Source organism: Schistocerca cancellata, chromosome 11 (assembly GCF_023864275.1).
Source record: "Schistocerca cancellata isolate TAMUIC-IGC-003103 chromosome 11, iqSchCanc2.1, whole genome shotgun sequence".
In the NCBI taxonomy this organism is placed as follows: Eukaryota; Metazoa; Arthropoda; class Insecta; order Orthoptera; family Acrididae; genus Schistocerca; species Schistocerca cancellata.
In genome coordinates this window covers 169,041,894-169,057,234 of record NC_064636.1, presented here as the reverse complement: position 1 = coordinate 169,057,234, position 15,341 = coordinate 169,041,894, and the positions used below count along the sequence as shown (strand labels likewise).

General features: G+C 39.2%; 1 protein-coding gene across 1 annotated transcript in view; it reads left to right on the top strand.

The window, feature by feature from the left end:
- Positions 1-14,948, top strand: part of LOC126108968 (zinc finger protein 737-like) — a 185,273-nt gene extending 170,325 nt beyond the window's left edge. Inside the window, exon 6 of the mRNA XM_049914363.1 lies at positions 14,403-14,948. Coding sequence (XP_049770320.1) covers positions 14,403-14,561 — 159 coding nt within the window. The 3' untranslated portion in view covers positions 14,562-14,948. The remainder of the gene's footprint in view (positions 1-14,402) is intronic.
- The last annotated feature ends 393 nt before the right edge of the window (positions 14,949-15,341 follow it).

The window sequence follows — 15,341 nt, the reverse complement described above, 5'->3', positions numbered from 1 at the left end:
GTGGACGAGTATACTTTTAATAACCAACCCACCCACGATCGTTACGTACGATTTCTCAAAGGCGTAGGGGCATTGATTCAATTAAGTCGTCGACAGTGTAGTGTGATGGTTTACTTCCCACCATAAGTTTTGTATATTCGTCCGAAGGTCGCTTGCATTTGTAGGTCCACATGGCAATGACCTTGTTACCTCTGCCCACACATTCTCTATCTGGTTGATGTAAGGTGATCGTGGAACAAACGGCAACAGCTTTATCCTCTCTTGGCACTGAAACCAATCTCGCACTGCTCTGCTATGATGGATGGGGCTCTGCTCCTGTAAATAAACTGTTATCTCGTTCGTTCATATATTTATATTTAAATAACATATTAGTAACAAGCACATTGTATTATTATTTTCCTTCAGTGTTTAAGAATTCAGGCCCTGTCATAAATAAGTGATCTAGATTCAACCGTCCGATTAAGAATGTGGTTTACCCAGTGTATCAAATGATGAGAGTCGTATTCGGATATCCACATTAAGCCTGACTGGCTGAATCCGATTAGAACGAGCTGATATCGAAATGAAATTACAGAAATCGGATAATTTGAACGTCTGTATTGCAACAATGCTGCGCACATAAATTCCTATGATGGAGTAACAGGTAGCAACTGCCCAAGAAAAAGTGAGAAATATGTCTGCTAGCAGCAATGTAACGTAATTATAACCCATATTTATGTGATGGAAATACTGAGTCGAACAATGCACATCTATTTCAGTGGTGGGAAGATGCACCATACCGGATTTGCTGATGACATAATGACAGTAGTAGTAGTAATAATAATAATAATAATAATAATAATAATAATAATAATCCCTTGGGGCCGATAGGGGAAACCCTCCCCCATATGGGTGGCACCGAGGAATCAAATACTTGGCGTGAACCAAATACCAACACAATCCTCAACGACTACTCAATCTGTTGAACTCAAACTCGACGCATGCCTGAGTGAAAACCACTGCTACTCTGGTCACCCTCTGTTAGCTCAATGAGCTCGGCCGAAAATATTTGCTTCCAAAGACTTCGACACCCTCTGGTCCTGTCCGGTCGTGGAATCACCCAAGCCAAACCAATGAAACGCAAGCAAACATGAACTGTGCAAACTGTCGACAGGCGGAATTTGCAATTTCAGATTCTGGGGAGGCCAGGTTAGCACGGCAGAGAATATTGAAGACCTCTTGTAAATTTCCCTACAAGCAGAAAACATATATTTGAAAACTACACGCCGCGCGGGATTTGCCGAGCGGTCTCAGGCGCAGAAGTCATGGACTGTTCGGCTGGTCCCGGTGGAGGTTCGAGTCCTCCCTCGGGCATGTGTGTGTGTGTGTGTGTGTGTGTGTGTGTGTGTGTGTGTGTGTGTGTGTGTGTTTGTCCTTAGGATAATTTAGGTTAAGTAGTCTGTGAGCTTAGGGACTGATGACCTTAGCAGTCAAGTCCCATAAGATTTCACACACATAAGAACCTTTTTTTATGACAAAACATCTATACATTGATCCAAATACGAAAACTAAATAATCTCACATAATAAATCGACCGACAAAAAATTCTCATCATTGCTCTTCAAGAATCACGACTAACTGACAATGAAACCTCGCATTACGGAAACCATTGCATCTTCAGGAGCAAAATGCAACAAAAGGTCGGGAAAGGCGTACTCATCTTGGCTATGGCATTTCTCAAACACAGATGTATCAACAGTTCCGTCAAAGAAATCACACCCATCAACAATCGACTTATGACTATGCTCATCAGAGCCCCAGTAAAAAATAAACACTCATCAATGCACATGCCCCCACCAACATCGAAAATAAGAAAAACACCAAAAATGTCGAAAAATTCTGGAACACACTCGAAAATACTATGAGCAAAATTCACCAAGATTATGGGAAAATACTAAAGGGAGACTTCAACTCTCTATTTGGAACAGAAAAAAACCTTTAGAAAAATTATTGGCAGAAATTCATCACATCGAAACGCTTAGACCAACGGCACACGTCTGACTGATATTTGCCAACAATTCAACCACCAAAGGAAGTCTTCCCACTATAGGAAAATACCATTTCTCAGGTGCCATGTTTGGCTACCAGGTGCAAGCTGCTGTCGTTCGCCTTTCTAGACTCGCTGAAAGCCAGATTTTTTATTCTTTTGTAGTAGAGCTACAAGCAGGCAGATACAAACTCAATAAGGGAATCGCATGACAGCGCTCGAGCAAAATTCGTCTTGGTACTTTCAGTAACCCTTACTGTCAGAGCTAAAATCTTACGGTACTGCCAATTGCATAATGCCACTTTTCTTTTCTGCCGACATATTTTTTTTGTTGTGAATACATAATTTTATCTACGAAATGCCACATTTTCATAATACTTGCGAATGATACAGGAAATGAAGTAAATACAGATCTTTTCGAGGTCAAAAGTCGGTAATATCCACTAATTCGTGTTAAAATACTATCAGTCGTCTTACAGACACTTAATGCTTCGCTACAGTCTGGAGCCACACGACCACTACGGTTGCAGGTTCGAATCCTGCCTCGGGCATGGATGTGTGTGATGTCTTTAGGTCAGTTAGGTTTAACTAGTTCTAAGTTGTAGGGGACTGATGACCTCAGAATTTAAATCCCATAGCGCTCAGAGACCTTTGAACCATTTTGGAACTTAATGCTTTATTAAGATAGACTGCCGTCGTGATGTTTCTGTACTAAGCTGAATTTAATTTCTCTTAGTAAAGTGAATATTTTATTTGCATATTCCATTAGTTTACAAAACGCAACAGTAATCATCAAAGAGAAATTAATCAGCAGCTGAATTTTCTTTCACGATATCTACAACAATCTGACAATGCAACAGTTGTTTACATATTCTATGCCCGTAGAAATCTACTTGTTTTAACAATGTAGTTAAACCATAGTAGTTTTAAGACTATTTTCGTCTAGAAACGAATTGCATTGACGGTTGAATGATCAAGAGCGCTAAAGGTAATATTTTACGAATATATGACGAGAGGGACAAGTGCTTGAGAGAGGACTTCCCTATCAACACAAGTGCCTGAGACACGACTTTCCTATCAATCTCCTGGATAGTTTTGTTTCTCAGATCAGCAGAGTGAGTTATCATGCAGTAGCACAGATGATGTAGTTTTGTTGCTCCTGCAGTCTGGAACCGCAGGACTGCTACGGTCGCAGGTTCGAATCCTGCCTCGGGCATTGGTGTGTGTGATGTCCTTAGGTTAGTTAGGTTAAAGTGGTTCTAAGTTCTGGGGGACTTATGACCTAAGATGTTGAGTCCCATAGTGCTCAGAGCCATTTGAACCATTTTTTTGTTGCTCGAGTTTCTTACACTGCGACCGAAAGGTGTCTCAGTTGTTGAAAACAAATTCCAGCTGTGTTGCACACACCCCTTGGGGCAGAATTCGTAGTCAAAACACATTTATGGAGCTATCAAATGTAAAATATTATGTTCACACTACTCTTTGCTCCAGTCTACGTCTTTTGGTGGGGCTCAGCCTTTCATTTCTTCTTAGGAAGTTAACGATAAAGGCATCATAACACGTCACCAGTAACAGTACTGCAAAGGAATGCTCAATGAGCGACCTGATGACGTTCAGTAATAGTCACCCCGTTGATTTTTGTTGTTTCGAATTAGAGCATGCAATACTCCTACACCAGACTTCTGAACTTTACCTGTTGAATGCAAATGTCGCATGATGTTAAAATGTCACATATATCAGTAGTCGAGATTTCCTTAATGTGGAAAATCATTCATGCCAGAACGATCTTTGTTGGAACAAGAATATCTTTTTCTGGCGTATTTTTCCCAAAAGCACTCGCTCCACGCACAGTTCAAATCTTTCTAGCTGCCTCCTCTACATTCACCCCTCTGTTATACCAAAGTAAACGTTGTGTTGCAGATGTTACACCTTTTTCCACTTGCGACTCAATTTTACAATGCTTAACTGCAGTTCATGATTTTCAAGTATGCAAAATTCAATGCTTAGCTGCAAGATGATAACTAGAACTTCAAATGCGAAAATGGCATTGATACATACACTGACAGCGTGGCGTCGCCTTCACATGGGCGGCGCCGGATTTCAGGCGGCGGGTGGCGTCTGGCCGGTGGCCGGTAGCCGCTGCAGCGCGAGGAAACGCTCGAGCGTAAGTTGTTCTGATCGCGACGCAGCCACGAGCTGTCCAGCGGAATTGTTTCTGGAATACTTGTTATTGCGTATGGGTAGAATGTTAAGCGAATTGTCTTCGATGTTCAATCAGACTCATAACTTTAGACCGAAATGTGGTTTAAAAAAAAAAAAAAAAAACAGTTGAACGCGAACATGTGACTCTAAGTTTAGAATGCACAACGATTACCGCAAGACCATGGGCTCACTCCAGCCATATCAACTCGGAAGTAGACAACACTTCCGCATCTTACAGTGTTGCCAGATTGTGCAGATGGCCGGACTTAGAGTTGTCAGGGGCGGTCAGTTTTATTGGCCACCTTAAGTGAACGACTCGGACTTAGTCTCTGTGGCGGCCGGCCGGCGGACAGTTTTTATGTCTAAGACTGTACATAAGTAGTTTTTCCCAAGAGGATACTAAATCATAATCACTGGGTTACCCATAAATAAGAAATAAAATCATTATTGTACAAGAATGGTGCACACTGGCTGATGAGAGTATTTTAAATGGAACAATGTTGAAGCTTAAAGGAATGTAATGTACCACATACTAGTACAACAAAGTAGCATACTGGTATTAGCTAGTCTCAGGGGACAGTGGCTGTCATGGCCTCATTTCTTGCACACATCAAATACAGTAAACAAAATGCAGAAAAATAACACAACACGTGAAAAGGAGGGACTCTAAATAATTTTAAGTGAAACACAAGTGAACGTGTATGAGTGACACGCTTTCAGAATAACTGCAGCAGTGACAAGAGCAGTTAGCCCATCACTGTGCAGTTATGTCTGTCACTGCATCTACCCTTCTTTGCAAAACCATAAGTAATTCTTATTCATCAAAATGACAGTGAATGTGCTACTGCTGTTTGAAAATAGTTTGTCTCTTAACATCATATAGAACTGGACATAATTCAGCGTTACCATTTGCAAATCATTGCTCGGAAACTACATTCAGCACCCTCTGTGCCTTTTGAGTACCATTGTCTGGTAACTACATGGGGTCATTAGTACATAATTCATCTCTTCGGTGAGTGGTTCCCTGCGCAACATTCCAGTCCTCAAATGTTTGTTTTTTATAATTCTCTATGCTTGTTTTTTTCCAAACTATCTGTTACACCCTATATTTTTGTCGTGCTGGATGTATGGTCTTGACATGTAGCAGTGTCTTCTTACAATGGACTGTGAAGTTAGGACTACACGTCTGAAGTCTTTTGTTATTTAGGTGGATACTCAAGGAAAGTATAGCTTTTAAAGGCATAATACCTTTTTTAGAATGGATTATGGCAAAGTTCATAACCATAAATAGTTTGTTTCAAGAGATCAATGCACATAAGATACGATAAATTCCACCTTAAATTATGAAGACGACTTAATTTTGTTGTGTTATCCTTTACATACAAAGAATAAATATCACATGACGTACAAAGGTTCGGCCAAACAGTGACGCATGCTGCACATTATGCATGTGTTGGCTTCACTACTAGTAAAGTGTTGTATTGTGAGCTATTCATTGTTGAAAAAAGGCCATACATATTCCAGATGATACTGTTTTATAGCATATCACTTTACCCTAGTGTATACTACGAGAGTCTGGTAATTTCAAATAACTGTGGTTGACAGATGTAAGACCAGTGTGCGAAGTACATGACATCTGTAAGCTACTCGATGTATGAAGTTGCCGTCAGTGTTAACTCCATACTTCATATAGAGGTTCTCTGGTTGTCGCGAATTTGGTTCTTGCGTTATATAAAGGAACTCACTTTTCTCTTGTCTCTTTATGGATTTAGTGAAATAGTTTACTTGTCGATTGTGGACAAGAAAACAATGAATTCTGATAGTAAAGAGGCAATAGCATGATAACTGGTAATCAGTGTGTAGGAGTTTTCTGAAAGAAATGTGGGCAAACAAAAATATGTATTGCTGTAAAGAAACCATTACATCAGTAGTCCATTAATAGTAGCTACTGGAAAGAAACTTTGGTACTTGATATCTCCAATTATCTATTTCACTGTAACATTGCTTATCAACTGGTGAAGTAAAACATTCCCCTACCTCAAAACTTTAATCCTCATCTCACATTAACCTAGTATTGATTAAACTTCGATTACAATAGTGTAAATGTTTTAGTAAAAAGGCCATTTCACATTATGTAAAATCTTTAGTGCACATAACGCAAAGATAACAGTTATTTCATGTGTCACCACAGTTCATTTCTCACTTAAAGGAACGTCTAAAGCTTTACTGAGTAACATAGTGACCTTGTGATGTTGAATAATAGTCCATCAAATTCTCCATAAGTGTGCGTATTTCTCAGGGCATACCGAGGACATGCTGACAGGAACATGTCATTTTTTCCTGTGTTTCTGCATGATGGTACTTGTACCTTATCATAAATTATTTTGAGCTGGACTAAGTGATGCTGCAGAGGGTGGCAGAGCTTGACCATGGAATGGCCATAACCACTCAGAATGCACTACCACTGAATGGCCAGACAAAGAGTATCTTTATTAACAGGAGAGGTGACTTGTATGGTGGAATAAGGGCTTTCATATTGAGGCATGAATTTCTTAGTCTTTTTTCTTAATCATGGGGTTACAAAGCAAAACTAAGTCCCCAGGCTTATACTGAGGAAGCACAGCCCCTTTGTTACTTCATTTGTACTGTTTCATGGTAGTTTTACATTTATTTTGCTTTACCTGCTTCCAGATAGACTTCTGTCAGATCCACGTCAGAAGTTACCAAGTTCAAATGGGGAGCTCATAGGCTGTCCATATACTTCCTCTTCGGATGTGTACCTAGATGATTTGTGTATATGACTATTTTATGCAGAAGCTACATAGACGACCTACTGGTTCCAGTCACTGAATGGTTTAAATAGTAAGACAACATCTGAACTGTTCTTTGATAAACACAATTGATGTGGTCATTAGCTTTTGGATGAAGAGGTGTGATTCTCCAATTTTTCATAGTGATTTGTAAACTTGTAAAAACAAGTTGGACATGAAATTAGTACTCTGATTAGGCAAAATGGCATCAGAACTTCCTAATGATAAAAATAATCTATAGACAAAGGCACTTGCAACTGCTCCTGCAGTCATACCTGCAACTTTTATTAGAATTAGATATACAGAAATGAGATCAGTGATAGATATGATATATTTGTTTTGTGTGCTCTGTGGGAATGGTCTGACAATATCTAATGCAACATTTTGAAATGGGTTTATAGCATCTGGAGGTGTCTGCAAGGCAATGTAAGTTCATGGTGGGATGGACATCTGACCTCAAGGCAATTAGTTTTGTATGTACTTCTGAACATCAGTCTGTCTATCTTACCATCAATTCTGTGTGTCTATTCTGGCATTCATAGGTTTTTGTCTATTATGACATGCCTGCTTTGGTCAAGAATACCATCATAACGGCTGGGAGAGCAGTGTGCTGATCGCAAGCCCCTCCTATCTGCATCCTCCTCTGTGGATGACACGACAGTCGGATGGTCCTGATGGGCCACTTGTGGGCCTGCAAACTGTTGTGACACTGAGCTATTATACATGCTTGTAACTCTTCGTGGAATTAAGACTTTGTTGCCCTGGGGGAGTTATGTGGTATAGAATACCATCAACTGTGACCAAATCTGGAAGAGAATACGACTGGTGACATTCTACATCCCTCAGTTCTTCTATTAAGTCATTGACATTCTGAATCATTTTGACCTTTTGGCTTAATGTAACAACACTGCGGTGTGAACAGCATGATTTGTGGCATACTTCATAATCCTATTTTGATAGTTTTAATGCCCGACGAGTTAAATGACTACTGGGGTCCTTTAAACTGAGCATGTACAAAAGGGCAGTATAATCAGGGACCACAGTGAATTTTCTCCCATACAAACAACATCTGAAATAGTTCACCCAGAATATAAGTGCTACCAGTTCTTTGCCAGTAGTACTGTCATTGGTCATGCTTTGTTCAGCTGTCTAAAAGCATAGCCCTCACCATTATATCATTATATTCCTGACAAAGAACAGCCCTGATAGCATATTTGAGGCATCTGTTCAAAGGATAAAAGGCTTTTTTCATAGCCTGTATATATCAATAAGTGTGAACTTGTCAAAACATATTTAAGTTTCCTCATAGCGAATTCAAATCCTTGTCCACTCAAACATTGCACCTTTCTGTAGCAACTTACCTAATCATTTGGCTATCATAGCATAATGCTTCACAAAATGATGATGATAATTAGTGAGGCCAGGAAAACTTGCGGATCTGGCTTAACCTGATCTGATCTGATAATATATCTCAGGTACTTAACCTGTGACTCCGCAGAAAAACACTTTAAATTCAAATGTGTATACTGTAAACTTGATAAACTGTACCTCAGTAGTCCTCGAAAATATCATCCAAATACACTAAAGAAATTGTAGGCTTCAATCATCTTAACAAGAACTCGGTGAATCTTTGGAAAGTGGCAGGCACATTTCTAAGGCTGAAAGATGTGTAAAAACTCATACAACATTCATATAACCATAATTGTGATTTTTTATGGTGCGATCGGAATTTGGTGGCAATTAGAATACATATAAAAGGTAGTGAACCTACAGTTCCCCAGTCTGTTCAGTATTAAATCGATGTGGGGTTAAAACGGAATATTGCTCTGCTAAATCGAATACTAGGGCTTCAGAGTAAGGTAATTAAAGAGATTACTAAGGGCTATCCTCAAGGCACCATAAGTGGCCCACTGTTACACAATCTTAGTATTGAACCATGTTACATCTGATGCAGATGCTATTGAAGATTTTGTCACATGATGACATCCTAGTAGTTGTGTCTGCATACTTCAGGGTGGAGACTTGAGTAAAAGGCGAATGATGTGCTCGCTCAGACGCAGCATTGGAGCAATAGCAACAAACTGACTATAGCTGTTCATAAAACGTCATATATTCTTCCAAAGGGAAGACTTTCTCTTTACAGGAATCCTCCTCTGAGGCGTGACGGAATACCTGTAAAACACGGCTCTGTTTGTAGATATTTATTCATTCTTCTAGACAAGAAAAGGAACTATACAATACTTAAAATCTGTTACTCAGAAATCGGCGGAAAGTATAGATTACCTGTGTGACAGTATTGACTATAAATTACCATTCCATGTGGTATGGTCATATCACAAAGATAACTTGAACACCATTGTTGGCTTCACTGCCACCGTCTGGGTTCATCGCCTTAAACTAGATAGCAACAAAACAATACTGCAACGAATTCAGGGGAGAGTACTTCTGAGGCTCACTGTTGCCTTTTGCAGTACACCAGTGGAAGGTTTACTGGTGATCCTTGGGATATATCTGATGGATTTCGTGGTGTGTTACAGGGCAGTGCTGCATTGGTTGGGATGTGAGCAATATGATTATGTGTACAAGATCACAGGAATGTGCATTACTGATAAAGATATTTATGAGCCTGGAAGTTAGACGAATAGAAGTCTGATTGACACACTACGAGCACTACGAAGTGCGTTTACCACATATTCCCAAGCATCAGGAATAAGTTCAAATTGCATGACATTTTCTCTACTCGAGGTATGGTGCACTTGTTAACAGGTCATGGTCCGTATCCCAAACATCTGCACTGTTTGGGATGTAGTAACATTTGAATCTGTGAATGTGGAGAGGAACGTTACACCTATCATGTCGTACTCAGGTGCCCCCCTTTTCAGGTAGAGAGAGATTGTAGACAATTGAATGCAGTCTGCAAACAATTGTAAGTGACCAAAATTTCTGGCCTAAAGTTAATATGATAGCACATCAGATATCCAAAAGGTAACTGCTTAACTTCCAGTCTACAAGATAAAATTGACACTTTGAGTATCAAAATAATGTCCACAGGTCACAAGAAGCATTTCCTCAGTTATAGATAATAATAGACACATACACATTTAATTAAGAAAAACGTATATATATAAGGAAAAAAGAAAAATAAAATAAAAAGAAAAGACAGCTGTGACCATCCACATTGGTATGCTTTGACTTTAGGATTGTCGAGGCACACACATACAAATATGGGTGATGTAGAATAGTGTAGGAACAATATGTTTAGAAATACGAGTAGTTGTAGTTCATCGGAAAACCTCAAGTTCTTAAGACAGAAGTTATTCACTTGGCTCATGAGTTCAGTCCCCTTATTTTATTTTTTAAATTATTTTTCAAATGTTCTGTTTCAATTCTACGTTAATATTACTGTATGTGGTGGTAGTGCAGCCTAGAGGAGATGCATGTGTTGAAAAGAGGCTGCCTGTGGCCAGAACGTTAGGGGGTGTCAGCCCACGCGAGTTTTCACATAGCGCAGCATATGTGGACAAGAAAGGTTGAGGAAACGATGTAAGCGTAGTCTGGCCGAGTTCATCACGTGTCTACGACAGTGTAGCGTTGCTATGCGCTAATGACCTGCAGATAGTTCCCTAACATAGATGTAAAGGCGTAACGTCCATCTGCAAAACAAAACACTCGTATGTCAAAATGGATGGTGTTCGAATCCTCCAGCTGACAGGGGGAGCATCTGGGAGTGCATGAAAATAGACACAGTTGTTTAAAAGAGACCAATGGAGTGTGGTTCAAAACAACTCTCTGATTTTTATTTCTGAAATCTAGCTCTAACGGATTCAAGTAGTGCTTGCAAGGCCGCTAACAGACTGAGGGGTATATTGCCCAAGAGAAGAATGGATGACCCAGTCGAAGGCTAGCTGCCAAGAGCGAGTCAGGTCAGACCCCACATAACCATCACAGCTGGAGGGTTTTCTAGAAGAGTTCCCCTGTCAGCAACGCTTCACCTAAGCATCGTCTTGTCAGCATTCTCGCTGTGAGAATGATATCCACATGGACAAAGTGTGGGCTTGTGACCATATCCAGTGGTAACTGGTACCAGACCAGCAATCTCTGTCCAAGCATGGCTCAGCAGTCTAACAAAGTTTGCGTGCATAAAGAACGAAACTTTAAAAAATTAAAATTTTGACTAAAATAAGGCCTCTCCCATTCAGTTCATCTTTCCACGATGCACATCATAAAGCCAGTACAAAGTTACTGTAGTTGCAAGTTAAGGACTTCAAAAACATGTGCCCACATAAAATGAGGTAACCAGACATTGACGTACTGACATTAGAAGAAGTGCTGCATAGAGGTCCATCCAGAACACCATACCAGCGGCACACCAATGTTAAATTGCAATATGGTGGGCTGTGTAAATTCAATGCAAGTCAGTGAACTGTGGGTGCCATCTCGTGGGTAAGATCAAGCACTATGTGGAAAGCACTGTAACTATGTATTGTATACATAGTACAAAACCTCAGTGTTTTGCTTTTGTGCATATTATCACACCCTGTTGTGGAAGAGAGAACTAGTGTGAGCACCAGGGAGATGACAGATGGCAGAAGCAAGTGTAAAAATATGACAATGTGATTCTAAATGCCACCTCTTATGCTTTATCAAGTATATGGGTTCCTCTATCAGTATGCAATACTTTGAAAACAGTGTATACAAATTATTAAACATTCCATAATGCCTTAATTTAGATTGCCCATTAAAGGCTCTTCCTGGATATTTAGCTCTTGGGAATAAAATATGGAGGTATAACATTTAAGGCTCTCAGTCACATATGTGCTTTACCCATGATTGGTCCACAATTCGTTAGTGAACAATATCTTCTCTTATCATCATACTAAAGATAACCAACAGATCGTTAAAATTATTAAGAAAAGGTTAGGTGAGAATGGAGCCCCTCTGTACCTGGGCACACAGGGATATTACCACTGCTGCAATGTCTCAAGTTGAGTATAGCCACAAAGTAGAGTCGTTCATTGGGGTAATGATGTATATTGGCAGAGGCAGGGAGCTAATCAGAAAAACATGTGACTGTAACAAAGCTGTCGATCAGTGCTACCTCCCTACAGGATATATTCAAGATACATGAACCGCTTCAAGACCTGTAATTAACACCATTTTTAGTCTGGAATGTCTGCTGGCTAGGTAACTCGTCGATATCCTCAAATTAGGAATATTTCTTTAGTAAAATATACACACATCAAAAAAAAAAGTTTTGCATCATCCCAGAACTTCTGAAGATAGACGTTGACTGGTGATATTATATCACACAGTCCCTTTGACTGTTCAGAGATGTCACTAAGGCCCGCCACACACTTTCCGGTACACCTGTCAGGTAAACCTGTACAGGTAAACCAGAGCGTGTGTACCAGTAAGTTCAGGCCAAACTGTACTGGCATAGCGACCTGTGCAGGCGATCGGAGAAGAATCAAAATTAAGTGCTTTCTACCTGCTCAGGCGTGTAGACCTGAGCGTGTGTATATGTCACTCCGGCCCGCCTGTACATGTGTATGGTTCGCTGGGGCTAGCTCCTTGAGTAGAGAGCCCCTGTTGTCTTTGTATTTACGTGCACAACATTGTTAACTAGTGACTACATGCGCGGTACTGCTCAACTCTTCTGCTCAACATGTCAAATCGGAAACGGAACCAAGTGATACAGGAGTTTATCGAAATGTATCGGCTGGAGACTTGTCTGTGGCAGGTGAAAAGTAAAGAGTACCACGACCGTGAAAAGAGAGGTGCAGCCTATGAACGACTTGTTATTAAATTGATGGAGTTAGAACCTGATGCTGCAAAGCAATCTGTAGTGAAAAAAATAAATAATTTAAGAAAAATGTACGTAAAGAAAAGAAGAAACGTTATATGTCAATGAAATCTGGAGCTTCAACAGACAACATCTACACATAAAAATTGTGGTACTTAGATTTGTTCGATTTTCTTGGCGATCAAGATACTCCTTATGCGTCTGTGTCAAACTTTGGATGACGAGGATGGATGTGAGATCGATGAAGTAAGTACTCACATTATTTATAATATGCATACAATTTATTTAATTAAACTACATTTTGTATTTACAAATGGAAAGGTTATATTTAGAGTTCACATTTTTTATTAATATTAATGGAAAATGTTTTTACTGTATGAATTAATAGCATACTGCGGCCAAACTTCTATTTTTAGTCTGTTTTTTGTTTCGATGAACCCTAGTGTCTTGCCATGGAACTTTGCCTTCATTCATGAAGTATGAAGTGAACCCATTTCTAAGTTGTTTAGTAGCAGACGTTATGTTCCCGTGGTTCTGACGTTTCAGTGTGATCATATTTGTTTCCAAGGTATTCAATCCTGTAATCGCAGTAGTTCATCGTACATCTGTTTGGATGAGCGTAAAAGCCTGGATGTTGTTCCATCAAAACATTATGCAATGCACAAGTTGCCATCACCACTTTCATTATGTTCTCTGGTTCCACATTGATTTGAGTATGGAATATACGAAATCTGGATTCAAGTATTCCAAAACAATTTTCGACAATGTGTCTTGCTCTTGATATGCGGTAGTTGTAAATTTCTTTACTAGCTGTATCTAGTTGTGCTTGTCACAAAGGCTTCATAATATTAAGTGTAAGAGGAAAGGCGTCATCAGCTACAAAAACATAAGGAACATTTTCTAAATTTTCTGTAACATTGCATGACCCTGGAAGTTTGAGCTCATTACTCTCTAACTTTTCATAAAATTTAGTATTCTGAAGAATGCCTCCATCAGAAACACGTCCATTAGTTCCAAAACTCACGAGGAGGAACCGATTCTTAGCATCCACTATTGCAAGAAGTATCATACTGTGTCCGCCTTTGTAGTTGAAGTAAAAAGATCCAGAATTCGCTGGGGGAACTATGTCTATATATTTACCATCCATGGCACCAAGACAATGTGGGAAATTCCATCTATCTTCAAATGTTTTAGCAATAACTTTCCATTTCTTAGCCGAGTCAGGAAACTGAAACAACAGCAAATTAATAATGTTTTTTACAATGTGGATGTATAGTGGTGTTGATTGTAACAGGCTTTATGAATATTCTGTTATAATAAGCAAAATGAAAATAACATTTAAAATAACACAAAACCAGTGCTTGTTTATAAAGTTTGGTTATAAAGAAAATAAGAAACAGAATTTTAAAATACTACAGTGAAACTATCTGTTTAATAGCTTTTAAAGAAGGTTTGTGTTGCTTTCATCTTATAGTTTTGTCTTATTTTAAATTATATTCCTGATATAAAAAATGAAATCAGAGTAAATGACTTTTAGGGTATAATAATATGCTTCTTTCAGGATGGAATCGATGATGTTGCTCCACAGACACCCAGCAGTGAAGAACCCTCAGAGACAAACGAGAGTCCTCAAAATTCCAAAGAACTCCCGATATCACGACAAATTTGGCAAAAAAGAGGAAACGTGTGGAACTTACCAATGTCGTTCTGCTATCAGTGAGAGATCATTTTAAAAAGCCTTCGCCCCAAGATGACAGGTATGATCTACTGGGAAAATCTATTGCAATGAGAATGAGGACACTGGAAAAACGCCAGCGTCTGATTGTTGAAAAAAGAATCGATGATCTCCTATATGAAGCTGAAATGGGAATGCTTTACGTGCCAACGAGTTCATACAGCTCCGAATATCTAACCAGTCCCAGCTCAAGTACGAGCTCACCAAGTCCTACTGCAGCTACTTCATATCATCAGTTTATGCAACAAACAGCGCCTGCAGAATTTGTAATCAATCAAGAGCTTCCACTTCCACACTCAGCAGCTACTTACTTAGCTACCTATAATAATATTTGATGTTTGGGCATTTTTAATTATTCTATGGTTTTAATTGATGAGTAATACCAAATTTTCAATTATTTTCGAATTTAATGTATTATTCATTATTATGCTTCAGTTGAAATTTTGTCTTTGAATTGTAAAAAGAGTTACTAAGAATAAAATAATTTAAAAATGTGTATTTATTATACATACCTGAAGATACACTCCTTTCAGCACATTGTAGATGGCATCACATGTCTCTGGAATTATTTTGCCAAGAGCTTGGGGTGATATTATAGTAGAATATTTGAGACATTCATATGATCGACCAATTGCAAGAAATCTTGGAGTAGCTGTCAGTCTTTCATGGGCAGAAATAGAAGTTCTCATAACTGTATTTCTCCTTTGTATTAAAGGAGTCACAAGTGACAATAGTTTTTGGTAGACGTCTTCAGTCATCCGCAAA